This window comes from Taudactylus pleione, unplaced genomic scaffold (genome assembly GCF_031769625.1).
Source record: "Taudactylus pleione unplaced genomic scaffold, aTauple2 ptg000205l, whole genome shotgun sequence".
Classification (NCBI taxonomy): domain Eukaryota; kingdom Metazoa; phylum Chordata; class Amphibia; order Anura; family Myobatrachidae; genus Taudactylus; species Taudactylus pleione.
The window spans coordinates 2,252,380-2,269,823 of NW_028284607.1; the positions used below are offsets into that span (position 1 = coordinate 2,252,380).

Here is a 17,444-nt window from a genome sequence, read left to right on the forward strand (position 1 = left end):
TTCATTTGTGATTCTGAGAAGAACATGCAGTAAAATTCTATTATTTTACAATTTCTACTGCGGTTACGGCCCCCCCCCCCCGTTTGCCTATGAATATTACACCACAGACAATAAAGATGGAGAATTGCTCCCAGTTAGTACTTAAAAATTATATTTCACATGAAAAATATTGAAAATCTGGGAGTAGGAATGGACATCGAAGATCAATCTATCCGGGGAAATAAATGTGATCGTCATTTCTGTATCGATCCTGGAGGCATAAATCAAAACAAATACAACCAAAAATGACGATGCTGGCAGCAAAGTTCTATTTTCTGCTATTGGTGGCACTGGCCAGCCGCCAGCTACTACACGGTAGCTGATGACGTCGGGGTCCTCTTCGAGAAGGGCATCTAGATACTACCGATACTACAGTTCAAAAGATAGACAAAAAACAGTGCTGTCAGGGAATTGAACCGCACATCCGCCCTCATTCGACGTCACGTCCGAGTCCTTTAGCTGAAGGGGAGTTCGTATCAACCATATCGGCAGCAGCAACTACAATTCCCGGCAGGCTTTGCGTACGGACGGTGTCCCTAGAGGTTCATACTACTGACACTTCCGCTCTGGGCAGTGTGCGCGCGTTGTTTTCTTGATCTGCGAATACGGTTCTGTGTCGTTGAGCAATGGCCGCCCCCGGGCCGGAGAGCTCACCCTCTAGGGCTCTGTCAGTTCACAAGCCGGGATCCGCTGCCCTGGCCGTGCCCAGCGAGACGGTGGATAAGGGTGAGAGCACAAAACTGAAGAAGAAGGTGCTATGCGAAGAGACGTACATACAGGTGAGAGCACCTGACCCTGGTGTATGTACCTATCCCTATGTCTAGAGTTATATTTTATTCGCTGAGCACTGAAAGCCACTAGCACCGCAACAGAGATCTCATGTGTAGACCCCATACATCCAGCTGAATAATGTGAACATGTATACCGTACAGCTTCACACCCTCTGGCTGTTGGGGAGCAGTAAGTCCTAGCACACCCTGCCAACAAGAGGATGACAGGGGATGCTGGGACCTGTGGTTTCACAGCAGCATTGAGACCTTATACCAGTGGTTCCCAAACTGTGTGCCGTGGCACCCTGGGGTGCCTCGGGACACTTGCAGGGGTGCCTCAGGTTGATGGTCCAGCATCAAATTATTTATGGTCAATGTAATGTAAATATGTGGACAGACAGAAGCGCAAACCTGTCACCCACTAAGGATGACAGGTAAGCACAATTTACTTTTACTTTTTGGCTTAGGGGTGCCTTGAAAACAATGCTGATACTGTAGGGCGCCGTGATTAAAAAAAGTTTGGGAACCACTGCCTTATACATTAATATTTAATATCCTCTCTGGTAATGTGTACTTAAAATGAATCATCCTATGATTTGTTTTAAAGTATGCATTACCAGAGAGGATATAATATCATATAATTACATATGGATGTTATTACATGAGTTTATTACATGACATAATTCATATAGACAAGATCAAATAAGTTAGACTGCCGGGTTTTGCAGTTAAATTACTAATAAAAGAAACTTTTAACATAAAATGTTCCACTGTATGTGAATCTTGACAAGTGAGAATGTTTAGTGTGGAGAGCTTGTCAGACTGACTCTGTAAAATGTCTTATACAGAACCTGCAGAATATCATCCAGAGAGACTTCTTCCCAGATGTGGAGAAGCTGCGAGCTCAGAAGGAATATTTAGAGGCTGAAGAGTCTGGGGACCTTGAGAAGATGAGGCAAATAGCTATCAAGTTCGGGTCTTCTGGGAAATGTTCTCGAGAATCTCCTTTACCTTGTAAGAGAAAAAAAAATGACACCAGAGGTTTTTAAACATTATTGTATTATGGTGCCCTAGATACTGAACAGTTTTTTTGCAGCAGTCCTAAACCGAAAGTTTCCTATTGAGATACTTAGCAAAAATTATTAAAATGAGAAAATGATGCTTACTTGTCATCGTTGGGTTCACTTATGTGGTGGTGGACACTGTTACGCTTCTGTTTTCCACATAGCTTCTAATCAGCAACAGAGCAGGGAAGAAAAACCATGAATAGCCAAGAAGTGTAAGACTAGGGGGAGAAGGTGTCAAGTGTAAGTGATCTTTGGGTTGTGGGAGCAGATGGGAGAGGAAACAGATGGAACAAGAGGATGACAGGAGACATACACAAAAAAGGGGGTACAGAGAGGCACACATGGAGTGACAGGTATACATACAGCTTAAAGAAAGAGACTAATACAAACATAATGACAGAGAGAATGGGACAGACATGGGGGCAGTCAGTGACAGATACGACAGACTAATACAAACATAGTGACAGAGACACAAGGGAGATTTTACGAAGCAGCAGCTTCTGTAAGACGCTGCTTCCCGACAGGTTTGCGGGTCTATATTTAAGACGGCACCTGCAGTCAGTGTAAGCCCAGTGTGTTTAACCCTGACTGCAGTTGCCGTTTTAAATACTTGCAACCCGCCGGGAAAAGCTGCTGCTTTGTAAATTCTCCCCAAAGAGAGGATGGGACAAACATGGGGCAGTCATGAGAGGGGAGGGGACCCTATGTACGTAGAGTACTGCCGGGATCTGGAAGGTGAAGGCGATTGAAGGGGAAGATCCAGACTAAGCAGATCAGCATGTGTTATGGATACAAGCTTCTTATCTAAGGGCCTGATTCAGATTTGGGAATAGAGGAAGAGCAAGTAACTGTGCCCCTCGGTAAAACCATGCTGCACTGCAGGTGGGTAGATGTAAAATGTGCAGTGAGATTTAGATTTGGGAGGGCTGTGTTCAAACTAAAATCTAAATGGCAGTGTAAAAATAAAGTTGTTGAGCATTTGTGGGCTACATGGAAAAGCAGTCAGTATTTACCCTGATTGCAAAAAAAAAAAGTATGTATTTGCACCCCTTGCATTGTAACATGTTTTGTCCATGTACACAGTTACTTTTTCTTTCTTACTCTATATCTGAATCAGGCCCTAAGACAACAGTCAGCAACGTGCCTCAGCCTACTAAGATGCTGGCCCAAATAATTTGACTTGGGACCAGATAACCCGTCCACGGTACCTTGTTGGGGAACCATTGGTTTACACTATGAAACCTTTCTGTTTGCTAGAATAACTGAAAGCTGCAATAAAGATCAGCAAAGTTATTTAAAACCCCGTTCCGGTGTCCTCGTCTGATGGCTCCATGTTTCCTTACTGTGGGATTCTAAGAGTACATATTCTCGTATAGTGGCGGGACTACATTAGTGAGGATTTGAATAATTATTATAATGGCTCTTAATAGTTTCTCCCTTCTCCTTTTGTATGGAATACAAATTACCTCAGCAAGAACTGCCAACAAGCTTTGATATATGGCAATGTTCTCCACGAGGATGAGCTTATTCTGATTTGTAAATGCCCTCCTACAAGTCTTAATAAATATATTGATTATCTTTCTGGTTTCCTTTTGTGTGGCTCAGCCATGTATTCATATCATCAGGCAGATGTGTTACATTGCAGTAGAGTATGAAAAGCTGTGCGTATTCTCTGCATTGCAGTAGTTTGTGTGATCTCCCAGGTAATATAAAATAACAAGTCTGCCTAATAATATAAATACCAGTGTCTCAGTGCTTGGTTTGGTTCGACCAGAGCCCCATTTGTATGCAATATGTATGTTCTCACATAGTTTGCACAGGTTTTCTACTGGTGTTCTGGTTTCCTTCTACAGTTCAAAAACATACTGGTAGGTCAATTGGCTTCTGACAAAATGCACCCTAGTATCTGTGGTAGGCAATTTAGACTGTAAACACCATTATTCAATATTCCCCAGAAAGAGCTGTGTAATTCGGCAGCACTATACAAATAAACAATAATAAATCGTAAGTTTGCGAGCAGGGCCTTCTTATCTGTATGTTAATACCTAGTCTTGCTTTATTATTGTTTGTTTGCAAATGAAAAGCACTATGTCATTAAAGTTATCCGAAAGTGGAAAAGCCACTTAAGTTGTGACCGTATTGCTTTAATTTGAGTCCTATAATAATCCATCTCTTTGGTATCTACTTTTATAGACATTCTGAGAGTGCCATTTAATGTAAATACGATTTTGAAATGTCCCGGGAGGCATCTCCCGGTGCTGTTCAAGTCAGCGCGCTGTTAAGTCATAGAATGCTGGTTCTCTCGACTTAACCTTGGTGTTCAGTCGCGAGAATCGGCATTCTCCGACTAAAATGCTGGCTGCTCTAAGCCGGAAACCAGCCACGCGGCCGGCACTTTTGTTGGATTTGTCCTCGCATCCCAGGAGGGTGCGAGAAGAATCCTTTAGCCCACCCAAACATCACATTGAATTGAATAGCTTCGGGAGCTCCCTCCCGGGGCTATCCAACATCGCATTGAATTGAATCGCCCCCTGACTTTGAAATGTGTTTTGAGCATTTTGTGCCTGTAAGAGCAAGTAAAACCACTTTTTGACATTAAAATTCCATTTGCAACTTTAGGACAGCATTATAAACTTGTCCTACATATCATGTGTGTAATGGAGCATGGAGGTAATATTTTATTAATTATACTACAGTGAAATATCAGAATAATACTGAATAATGTTTTACTTTAATGCTTCATATCTGAAAATTAAGAATTTTTAGTTTTAGTATATCTGTTTCCTGACATTTACTGTAAAATGAATTGAAATGGGAAATCTAATTTTCCTTTTTGCACATGGGCAATCATTATTCTGCGGAATATAGAATAGAAGAATATTGTGACTTGCGCCAAAGAAATAAACAATCACAGTCAGTGCTAAAAAGTTTTCCCTTCTATTAGAGACTATACCAATGGTTCCCAAACTTTTTCTGAATCACAACAATCAAAAGTATCAGCATGTTTTTAATAGTACCCCTAGGCAAAAAGTTTTATTGAGAAAATATTATTAAATTAAGTAAATTGTGCTCATCTGTCATCCTTAGGTTCAGTTATGTGGTGGTGGACAGGGTTGCCAGCATTTTTATTGCTTAAAAACTGACCATAAATAATTTGACTTGGTCCTGGTCCACCAAACTGTGGCACACCTGCGTGCGTGGCACCAAATTTGGCTACCACTGGACTATACTGTAAAACAACATGCCAAAAAAAGTTTTACATAAAGTGGTCGATTTACTATTCTATCCGTATTTATCATTGTTAGCAAATCAATAGAATACATTTCTATTATAATAAACCTTTCTATGGTGATAAGAACCTATGAGTCAAGGTGTATAAAGGTGACACTGTCATTATCTTCTGCTAGAGTTTCTGTTATTTATAGGCTAGTGAATTAATGTTCTCTTTTTTTGGGAGGGGGGGTTACATTTCCATATGAATGCATATGTTTGACGATGAATACATTATCCTGTACCACTTAGTATAGGAAATATGTTTTTGCTTACTTTCTTCATGTATAAAATGCTACAAATATGAATTAAAGTATAAACATAAGCAAACTTGTGTCCGGCACTCTGCTGGCCTCAACGGGCCATTACCTCGCTCCGGGTGCCCTCCCCTTAGGGCAATACCCCAAAATATATAGAAGGAAACAGGCGGCACTCCGGAGACTTCTCAAACCTGGTAAACCACCAACGTGTTTATATAACAGGTTTGAGAATTCTTCGGGGTACCGCCTGTTTCTATCTATCTACATACATGATGTAATTGTTATGCAATTATATTGAGAATACAAAGGGGAAAGAGTCCTGCTCACGAGAGCTTACATTCTATAGGGGCTATGTTTGACCCAAAGAGGGTGCAGAGGCTGGGGCTTAGAAGGAGGGGTGGTAGGCTTCATTGAAGAGAGAAGTTTTAAGGGTACATTTGAAGGCTGTGCATGAAGATGTATATATTAACTTGGGGAAATATTGGTGTAATATCCTGTTTTAATCATGTGTCTCAAAGCTGCTTTCACTATTCTTCAGATGCAACACCTACCACTTTTGAAACACCTGCTGGTATTCCAGGTACACCTGCACTGATTGCTAAGCACAGAGCAGGGGATGAAGGTAAGTCCCTTGACTATGTTGCCTATATTTCTTAGTAATCATGTGAAAGTAACTGAAATCTGAACAACACTCTCCACAGTATGTTTACATCACATTGCCTGCTTCATATAAAATAATCAGAGTCTTTATATATCACTAAATATGTCCACCATGCTGAGTTTGAATTCTCTGCGGCAGGTTGCCATGTGGGGTGGGGTGCTTCCCTAGCTAAGCAAGTAGAGTCTGAATGACAGTATTTCTGGGTTACTGTGCAGAAATGCACTGTGTGGATTCTTTCCCTGCGGCAGTGCACTGTGTGGATTCTTTCCCCGCGGCAGTGCACTGTGTGGATTCTTTCCCCGCGGCAGTGCACTGTGTGGATTCTTTCCCTGCGGCAGTGCACTGTGTGGATTCTTTCCCTGCGGCAGTGCACTGTGTGGATTCTTTCCCTGCGGCAGTGCACTGTGTGGATTCTTTCCCTGCGGCAGTGCACTGTGTGGATTCTTTCCCTGCGGCAGTGCACTGTGTTCACACTGGCTCAAATGATTGTAGAATTAGCTTTTTGACCTGTATGGGATTTAACCAAGACAGTGTCTTTAAGGTGTGGCAGGAGCTTTCGTTGTAATGGAGATGGCAGCTAATACTTTACTTTTCAATAGCGTTACAGTAGAAAAGTCAGGGTAACACTGAACAATGTTTTTTACCTCCATAATTCATACCTGAAAATATAAATTGTGTGGTTTTATGGTCCTTTAAAAGTATATAGTTATCTTAAACAAAAAAATCAAGATATGGTCACTACTTGGACTGACAGCCGTAAGGATCTCATCGGTACACAGTGAGAGCATCCATCATGGAACAGCCCACCACATCTTAAGTAATTCCACATGCCCCTTTGTGACCTCTAGTTGGGGAACATGTCCTCTAAGTGCAGATGTTGTTCAGTTTTTAGTATTGAAGGCTGAATTTTTATCTGAGTGCCCCATAACTAAGCCAAATGTGTAATAATTTAAAGGAAAAGTTTGTCTTCACAAATTCTTTTAGTTTTTCTCCCTTCATACAATATATATGCTGTTTAGATACAAGTGTATTCAATGCACAGCACTGAGCTTATCTGTTCTTTATCCAACTAAAGGTATTCCCTTTAAATTACTCTTTGAGCCATATTCAATATGGAGGTTAAAGTGGGAATAAAGTATCGGGCGCGTGCCTGCTTATCCCCCGTATTCAATTTAAAAGGAGCGAAACCGGGATCTGCGGAAAAAAACGGGAATTTTCGGGAAATGTGCCTGGGATCCCCCTAAAAGTGTCCAGACATGGGGGATCATTTTGGGTACGCCCATTTTTGCCTGCTGAAGGAAGTCGGAGTTTGTCAAATTTGCGGCTGTGGTGAAGAATAGCACTTAGATTTTTTTTCATTTTTTTTTAAATAACTATTCCTATCAAATTTGGGGTACATGAAAATGGAGGTAAGCATATTTTTAAGTCCCTAAAGTGCATTTTGAAAATTCTTCAAAAAAGCACCTGCTTCTGCCACCCGCATTCGTTTAAACACCTGCCGCATACTTGGGAAAAAAAAACCCCCCCCCCCCATAATTTTATTTAAAAACATGTTCCCCATATTCTTTTATTTTTTTTAACCACAAAATTAAAGAATTTTTTTTGGGGAGTCCCTATTTTACTTTTTATGACACAGTTCACTTTTAGGGGCTATTCTCAGGGGTGCAAGCTGCTTTTTTTTTTTTTTAAGCATGCACCCCTAAACCCCAATTCTGCACTTTTTTTCGCCATGTAAAACATGGTGAAAACTTATCCCCGTTTTTTTTCAAAAGCAAAAAATCTTTGTAATTGAATACAGGGATAATTCAAACATGCGAAAATGATGACTTTTTGCTCCCATATTGAATATGCTCTTTTGACTTTTTGGAAAATACTTTGTATTGACCTGACATTATCATCAGCTGTATAATTTGTAATAGATTCCTTTGGTTATTTGGAATTTAATGTTATGAAAGCGCTACATTGTAAATTAAACACAAAGCTTGTTCTGTTTTCTAAAATCTGTGAAATCTTATGCATGGCCATCATTTACCTTTTCCTTCTCCATTGCGGAGTCTGGGGAGTGTTTTATGAACCTTCTGTTAGTGCTCCTGCTAGATTGCGGGCATGGCGCTTGGGGTGCCAGCAGATAGTCTGTTCGCGCTTCGGAAAAGGGGGCGTGGCTGGCCAGGGAGTGGCGTGGCCTTGTGACACTCCTCCAATTTGTCACACTTGGGCACGTGCCCAGCACTTAACGAGGTGCAGGGCTTCCCCAGGCTCTACATTCACGGTGAATAGATGCCGTGCGCAACTTTTCCCTCCCATGGGACACTGCTGCCCGCAGGTGGGGAAGGCTCATGGCAGGCTGTTTTAGCGGGGCGCCGCTAAAAGGGTAGGGCACATTTTTCCCTTATAAAATAGGGAAGGGCGCGGCGCCCCGCTAAAACAGCCTAGCTGCAACACTATTCTGTTATATTTTTACGATTTACGAACTACTTATTTAGCTTGCTGGTTAAATTTGCTTGTACAGCAAGTGATGGCAAATAATCTCATGGCTTCAAACTAAGTGCACTAATGTTAATATTGTAGGGGACTGCGAGAAAACAGATGAGGGCGGAAAGGCGCTTCCCGGCCTTGATAATTTTTTAGCGAAACATACAAGCGAGGACAATGCTTCATTTGAACAGATAATGGAGGTGGCAAAAGAGAAGGAGCGAAGTCGGAATTCCTGGCTGTATGAAGCAGAGGAAGAGTACAAACAGGTAAACAGAGAATCCCAAATATGTGTGTGATCTTCAATAGCGCATACACAGGTAATGGAGACATATTTCAATTATTTAAAAAGAAAAAAAAAAAAGGTTGAGAAAGTTTAAAGAATGCCTGTGATATAGAGTAGATAGAAATGTTATTGACTTACCAATCCTCATGAGAATAGTCTTTTACTATAACCAGACCATACAAATAGCTACCTTCATTGTGTAGGCGACAGGTATTCTTTATCCCATTTGCTGCGGAGGATGAGTGGGGCTCGTCCTCTGCATATACAGCTAGACTGCGTCGTCCTCAGCAGCAGGTAGTGTGCTGGGCAAAAATAAATTACCTTGTCCCCACCATTTCAGGCGACCGGTGGGGACTTCCTGCAGCAGCCTGAGCCATCATCGGAAGTGCCACTTGCGGAGATTTCCTATTTCATATTATGTGGCCCCATTGTAGCTATTGTCTGGTGATCACCTGGGAAAAATAGCTCCCCATAGATGAGGAAGAGCACATGGTGCTCTATCTCCCCCATACTGGTCCGCACAAAAACACATGGACAACCTGACTTGAAAGATGGAAGTCTCCTCTTTCAAACAATGTACCTCCTTAGTAGTTATTGTCTGGTGATCACCATACAAAAAATGAATCAGTACACAAAAAAATAAAAATGTTCACATTTGGGGCTGGAGGGGGGGAATCTCAAGCTCTTTTCTCCCCCATATTGTATCAAATAAAAAAGGGGTACCTCATTTATTGCAGTAGGTGGTCTAGTTTATAATATGAGGCCTTGTTGGGCTACCCTATTCTTCCCACACATAAGAAGCGTTTAAATCGAGACAGTGAATATTTTTTGTTATTTTGGAACGGCATATTTTTGGTGAAACAAGATCCATACATTTTTTTCTTTGTGGTGTTTATAAGACAAAACGTATTACGTTTTGGCTTTTGGTTCTTGAAATTTCAATAAAAAATACATTTGGGTTAAGTTTTCATGTGTTAGAACGAGTAAAAAGACTAATTGTATTTTCTCAAAATACAAAGACTTCTGAAAAAAAAAAACCAACAACAAGGTAAAACACAACAATGTATAATATGTGTGGGTACCACATAAGAAGTCATAGATATTGGAATGTGACGAATGCAAATGTGAAAAAAATAACCTCAGCATTAAGGTGCTTCATATGAGGACCCTAAGGAAAGCACACCTATGGTGAGAGTATGATGCAAATTAATTTTGAGTGAATTTATTTAACAAACCAGAAAGCCAAGCCATTAATGTCTTTTAGTGATAACCTTGTCCTTCCTTTTTTTTTTTTCTCCTTCATCCACTAGGGGACACTGGAGTTCAAGACAGTGGGGTATAGACGGTGGTAGAGCAGAGCCTGGCACTTTAAATAATCTAGAAGTGTGACTGGCTCCTCCCCCCTCTATGCCCCATCAGCCCCAGTTTTTAGAATGTGCCCGAGAGAGCCGGTCGCACATCAGGCTGTCTCCAGCCTTTCTCATTTAATTATATTTAAGCTTTTATTACAAGCACTGAGGACAGGCAGGCTGCTTACTGTGGCAGTCTGCCTGCTACGTGGGAGCCGCCGGGAAGGGCACCACACGGCTACTGCAGCCTGTGTCCGGTGACCCTAAGGAGGGGGCACACATAATGGAGTCATCCGACCCTGCGAGGACCCGACACTGCTCACACCGGCATGTGTCCGGGTTCCACGCCGCCCCCTCAGCCCAGCATCCCGGCCGCAGCAGTCCGTAAGTATGACCACTGCTCCTGATTAGCAGGAGCAGTGGAAGTTAGCTGGGCTCAGTGACATGCCGCTAGCGGTCACTGTTAATGCCCGCCATTTCAGCGGTGCCATTTGTTACTGAGCTCTGTGGCTCAGTGTTGAGGCGGGCTCTCCCCCTTGAAAGGCAGTGCAGCGCCGACAGTCCGCAGTCCGGGTCCTCCTCCCCAGATGGGGAACAGGAGGTGTAGCCGCGGTAGGCGCGCTAAACGCCCGCCATTAGCGGAGCAGACAAGCTAATAATTGAGCCGCGCCGGGGCTTGTAATGTAGAAGCTCCGGCGACGGCTTTGACGGGGGCACTTGGAGCCGCTTAGCGGCTGTCTGTAATACACCGCGCCAGTGCTCACAAATAACACCGGCGCCGAGTTGATCTCCCGCGCGCCCGTTAGACGCCGCTACTGTGGGGATGTCTTTACCTGCAATGTCTCTCCTCTTGTTACAGGAGGAGACGCTGTACCGCTGAGAAGTGGTGCGATGATAGTGGGAGAGTCTCCATTGCACCGCGCACCCTCTTGCCTGTATTAGTACAGCCTATGTGCCCCAGGCAGCAAGTGCTAAGAATGCGCGGAGGCCCGCCATTCTCCATAACAGGAGCGCTGCGTCTTCCCTTTTCAGAAGGCGAGCTAGTGTACGCAGCTGAGGCACAGTCAAGCTACAACAGACCTGCTGGACATAGAGCAGCGCGGTTCTGCTATCATTGCGCTATAACATGGCTGCCTTTCAGCGCTGACGTTGTGGGCTCGGATCCCACCGCGGCCCTTGCTGTGTGGAGTTTGTGTGTACTCTCTGTGCTTGCAGCAGCTGAGCAGGCTTCCCTTTTGGCTAGTCTGTAGCATAGGGCTAAATAGCCTTAACATTATACCAAATGCAGCTCCCCAATGTAGCGCTGTATGACCGTCACGCCCTGCCATAGCAGCTTACGGCCTCACCACCCTGAACACGCCCGATCTTGTCTGATCTCGGAAGCTAAGCAGGGTCAGGCCTGGTTAGTACTTGGATAGAGACCGCCTGGGAATACCGGGAGCTGTAGGCCTAGAACAACATCAGTGCTCCCATGAATCCTCTCCGGCCTAGCAGGAGAGATGTTTAGTTAATGAGGGGTTTTGCATCAGGAGCCTTGAATGCTCCCCCGTTTTCCTGGCACAAACCGGATTTACAACTACTCCGCTTTATGCAGTTCTATTAACGGGGCTAGCAGTGCTGACTGGAATGTAACACTTTGCACACTCAGAGCGGTATTCCAGCGCCCCCTGCTTCCCTTCTAAGGACAGTAATTATAGAACATACATTTCATAGCTCTTAATTATTGCTCATGTTTTTTTTTTTTAGAAAATGTTACTGTCATCTCCTGCACGCAGGTAGTATAGTTTAGTGCACTACCTGCAGCGGGGAGTGCTTTAGCGTGGGTCTCCTATGCCCTCCCCCTCCCACGCTGGCAGTGCTTCAGCGCAAACGGTAGGGATGCCTGTCACTGGGTGACAGGAGTATAGTGATGGCTGGTTTGCTAGCAGAATGGGAACTAGCCCAATCCCCTTTTAATTTTGAACTATAACACCGCGTTATGAGGTTCTGAGAGGGGCCAGTTATTCAGTTGGTGCACATCCCGGCTAGTAGCGCTGTGCTGACGAGGCACAGTCCCGCCAATTGCAGCGCCTGCTATTACCCCCTGTCAGACTTTCCCTTGGAACTGCCTCACCGCATCTATCACAAAGGGTGCCTTGCTTCATCTAAAGTCTGAGCTACCTCATGGTATACTAACTACTTTGCCTAAATGTATAGTATTAGCCGCTGTTCTGGCGCCGCGGTTAGCACTTATGGTTATAGCATACCCTTCACTCAGGGTTAGCTCTTTTTTGCGTCCCTTCCCCAGGCTTATGCCTCACATTGGCTCGCCTTTGAGAGGGGCAGTACTCTTCCCATGTATATATGTGGAAACCCATATACTACATTTAAGGCTGATCTTAAAACCTTTTTTCACAGCTTTCTGTGCTTACCTTAGAGGGTATTGCATCTATATAGATTTATATCTTCTGTGCTCCATTCGGTGGCACATACAAGAAGAAGTTAGTGATGCACGGCTAGTGCGGTGGCATTACTGCCTCACAGCATTGAGGTCGTCTTTTTGATTCCCACTTCAAAAACGGGTTCATCTGGAAATAAAATGGCCCACCTGATAAGGCGAGTACACCAGTAACGGAAGGGTCCCAGGATCGAAAAACCAGTCTGGGACAGCACGCTGCTAAAATATCCTGCCCCTACGCAGTAGCAGAATGACGGCCACACGCGGCACATGAGCAGTCTCTCTGAGTGGAGGCAAGCCACGTGCGTGTATGTATATGTATGTGTATGTATATATGTGTATATATATATGTGTATAATATATGATTGTATGAGGTACGCGTATCCATATGTAGATATCGCTTCTTAACCTTACCATAAGAGCAGAGGTAAGATCTGTTCTTATCTGTTTTGTCTGATACCTAGCATATTGATAGAAGGAGGCTGCGATTGGAGGCTGACTCTCCTGATGCGGTTGTTGGTACAATAACTCCGCTTTACACACACACACTCCCTGGGGTTTGAGTTGTGTGTGTGTGTGTGTGTACATATTCATATATATATATATATTTATGTATGTGTGTAGGTATGCCTATAATTCCACAATCATTAGGTTTACCTATAATTACACACATGCGAATGCCGCCTGGGCTTCCCAGAAGCTGTAGGCTAGATCCATACATATTATATGGTGCTCTATAAACTAGTCATGTGATGCGGCTTACATAGTAATAGTCTTAGGCATTGCTTCCAGTATGGACCCTATATATGTCCTGGGGCCTTCGTGTATGTCCACACATGTATATAAAGATACGTACTTACACCCTCCTGGGGTTATAGTTCGGTTCCCGTTAGTCTATATCTACAGCACCCCGTTCGGAGGACCCATTATTATTTACAATGATGCACTTGGTAGAAGACTTATTAGACACCCATTCCTTGTATGAATACTTGGGATGACAAATGCGTTCCTTGTATGAATACTTGGGATGACAAACGCGTTCTATGTCTAAGTACAGGTACCCTTAAGTACAGGTACACTTCTCAATATCAATTCTGGTACTCCATATTATTGTCACATATCTCAATAAAATTAGACTCTAAGGGGCCCTTGTGTACACTTCATATCATGAAGGCCTAGAGCCACCTGCCGATATAAGAGTGTCATGCCTGGGTGGTATTAGATTGGTGGGCATAATACGCACTTCACCATTATAAATATTTATGTAAGGGTACTTACACTAGCAGATCGTTTTAGGGGTATATGTATAGTCTAAACACGACTATACAGATACACATCTCTTATGGAACAGGCTCAAGTATAGAGTCCTGTTCTACGATCTTCTTGTCTCCACTAACATTTTGCTAGTTTCCACAGTATTTTATACTGCACATCTCCAGATGGATGTCCGTGCTGTAGAGCATTGGTCTTGGCCCACTGAAGCTACTCTCTATTCCTAACGTGGCAGGTTGCTGTGTGATGGTAAAGGTCAGTGACATTCTACATAGCGTCCAGAGGGCTTTTGGTCGCTCACAGGTAAGAGCATACCTCACTAATGCCTAGGAAGATGCTCCTATTTCATGCAACCTGACATACATAGTGTTATTCTCCCTTATGCACCCTAGCTGCTGTCCTAGCAGCCATCCACTCTTTTAATCAGTTGGCTCTACACTTTAGAGTTTTCCTGGTGTGTGGGTGCATCGTTACAACATTGGATTAGTGACACTATCTACTAGAATCTGTTGGGGTTATGGACCGAAGCGCACCTATGGGCTAGTGCACGTCTTTACATAGATGTGTAACAGTCACTATGTTCCACGCAGGGGGCCTGGTTGGGTTTTCTGTTATATAGCTGTTGATATTTGATCACACTGACATGTACCTGATGGGTACCTTCATGGTTGTCCTAGTGCTCTAGCCTTGCTGACTGGATGCTTCCCTATATTGGTAGCTCTTCCTGGTTGACTGTTGCATTCGTGCTCCTTTACTGGTAGGGTTTGGGCCAGCAGTTGGTACTGACTAGGCACTTCCATAATGCTGGAAGTTGTTTTTCTTTTTAGCGGCAGCGTTTCAGTTGCTGTTTTATCCCTGTTTTCACAATGTGATGTACTGCTGTCTGACCCTCTGAAGGGTCTTGTGGTCTCAATCCTCTCTATTTCGCCTAGGGCTCATGCCCAGTGGGATCTCCACTCTTTGGAGACTTCTATGGCCTAACCTTTCCGCTGGTTAACAACTTTGTTGTAGTTGGACCTCAAGGATGGTTCAGGGCGACTGTTCGGTCTAGTCTTTTGACTCCCGGCATACTCTGTTAGGAGTCTGTGGACAAGTTTAGCTCTGTATATTGATATTGTTATACTTCTGTATATACGATTATGTCCAGCTGTGCTGGGATTCCGCTGTCTGCACCGGTTGCAGCTTACTGTTTAGCCTCTAATCCGGTTCTCGAGTTTGTTCTAGTTTACGGCCCTTCTATGGATTCTTGTTGGTGCTCTCGGCTACCAACGGTCCGGTTTGGTCTATTTCAGTTGAGATAACTGGTTCTGACATTTCTCAACTGTCTTTGTTCTCTCGCCAGCCGTTCTGTTCCTTTTGACTTAACCTGTACGTTATGGAAGTTTCTATGACTGTTTAGCGAGGAGTGGTATTTATCTCCTGTGCTCTACGACACTTAATCCTCAGCTTCCGCTGGGCCTATGGTTCTTGGCGGTCCCTGTTTTGGTTTGGCCGAGGGGTCAGTAAGTTCTCCGCGCTTCCCACCCGGGAGGTTGGCTTTGGGACGTCCCCACTGTCTTGAACTCCAGTGTCCCCTAGTGGATGAAGGAGAAAACAGGATTTTGGTACTTACCGATAAATCCCTTTCTCCGATTCCACAGGGGACACTGGACGCCCGCCCAGCGCTGCGTACCTGCCGTTTTGTTTGGTTTCTATAGTTGTGTGACTGCATGGGTTCCCTGCAATGGGTTCCTTTGTTCTCCTTCAGTCGGTCTTGTTCCGTTCTGTGGTCTTCTCCTTTTCCTAATTTTTCTGTTGTCCTCCGTCTCCTCTCGGGCTCAGTTCTTAAACTGGGGCTGATGGGGCATAGAGGGGGGAGGAGCCAGTCACACTTCTAGATTATTTAAAGTGCCAGGCTCTGCTCTACCACCGTCTATACCCCACTGTCTTGAACTCCAGTGTCCCCTGTGGAATCGGAGAAAGGGATTTATCGGTAAGTACCAAAATCCTGTTTTTTTTATATAATTTTCCTTTACAGCGGTATCAACAAAATCTGGCTCTCCCTTCTGTTGAAATGCAAGCTATAGAGTGTAGAAAAGCAGGTCTTGACACCTGGGACTACAAAACCCATAACTCCCTCATGTACTATCCTGAAGGTATGCAGTCTCTACATGGTACTACTCATCTGCACTCCGCATTATGCTATTTATATATGTAACATACATGGTTGTTGATCCTAATAGACCCTGACTTATAGTCCAGAGATTTGTTCTTATTGATATGTACAGTCCCATTCCTTATATTGATGATTTTATCATTGATAAATGTAACGTGGTAACTCCTATTCTGACCCCGTTCAGGGCTGTGCCAAATTCTCTACAAATTGGGCACATGCTCTTGTTTGCTACATTATTTCAATTAAAACATAAAAACTGATGGAGAGGGTGTTGGATAGAGCGTGTGGGGTTCATATACACTCACAATTAGTAGTGCATGCAAATGCAGCATGGCCCCTGCCATCGCTGCTGATGCTGGCACTCCCGCTGGGTCCCGCTGCTCACAATATTGTGCTGGGTGCACATCGTTTAGTGTGTACCCAGCTTAAGATTTCTGAGATTTCTGGTCTTTTAATAACTAATCCTATTTATTTTATACAATTGGCAATACCAACCTAATGATAGGGCAATGGCAAATAGCGCTGTCCTGTAATTAGACATTAAAACACAAACTGGAACCAATGTGATAATTATTGTATAACCTGCTGTATATTCTGCACCCTGTTCCTCTCCGTAGCTTGTACAAGCAGTCCCTCCCACGTTACATTCAACTTTGAACTGTGCTATAAATGAAAATGAACCCAATGTATGTAGTTAGTATAGTATTATGCTGGCCACACACATGCAGATTTGGTTGTGCAGTCATTGTAGAATAACATTTGATGTGCCACAGATTCTATTATTGACTCCTAGGGGTATATTTACTAAAGGTTGTTTTTAATCGATTTATAAAATCGATCTAAATCCATCAACATTGATGTTGTGGTTCTGGTGCTAAATCACACATTTACTTTTGATTTGATTTTTTTTAAGTGTTAGTAAATAAGTGATTCAGTCCCAGAAACACAACATCGATGTTGATCGATTTAAGCTGCCCATCCACTTAACGATGCGGGGGACGACTGCACGATTACGATGCCGTCGTCTCCCGCGGGGTGAACTGCATACACTGAACGTTCAGTGTATGCAGATCAATCATCCCCGAACATGGCAACCTGAAGGTGGTCGTCAGGTTGACCGTCATGTTTGGGCGATGATTGATGTTAAAAACGACCAGCGGATGCGCGCATCGCTGGTCGTTTTTAACCTTTTACTGCCCGATTTGCGGGCGATTACCAAGCGATGGAGCGATAACGACCGTCATTATCGCTCCATCGCTAGGTAGAATCGCCTAGTGGATGGACAGCATTAGATTGTTTACAAATCGACGTTTAGTAAATATACCTACTAGTGTAATATTATTATTATTTGATTATAATATTGTGCACCACCATATGATAGGGAAATTTCAGTTAACGAAATGGAT

The 17,444-nt window shown here is 43.6% G+C and overlaps 1 protein-coding gene and 1 pseudogene across 1 annotated transcript in view; both read left to right on the top strand.

The window, feature by feature from the left end:
- The first annotated feature begins 540 nt into the window (after positions 1 to 540).
- Positions 541 to 17,444, top strand: part of ESS2 (ess-2 spliceosome associated protein) — a 28,355-nt gene continuing 11,451 nt past the window's right edge. Inside the window, exons 1-5 of the mRNA XM_088477839.1 lie at positions 541 to 818; positions 1,658 to 1,823; positions 5,945 to 6,028; positions 8,636 to 8,808; positions 15,901 to 16,018. Coding sequence (XP_088333965.1) covers positions 666 to 818; positions 1,658 to 1,823; positions 5,945 to 6,028; positions 8,636 to 8,808; positions 15,901 to 16,018 — 694 coding nt within the window. The 5' untranslated portion in view covers positions 541 to 665. The remainder of the gene's footprint in view (positions 819 to 1,657; positions 1,824 to 5,944; positions 6,029 to 8,635; positions 8,809 to 15,900; positions 16,019 to 17,444) is intronic.
- Positions 11,507 to 11,624, top strand: LOC148517949 (5S ribosomal RNA; annotated as a pseudogene).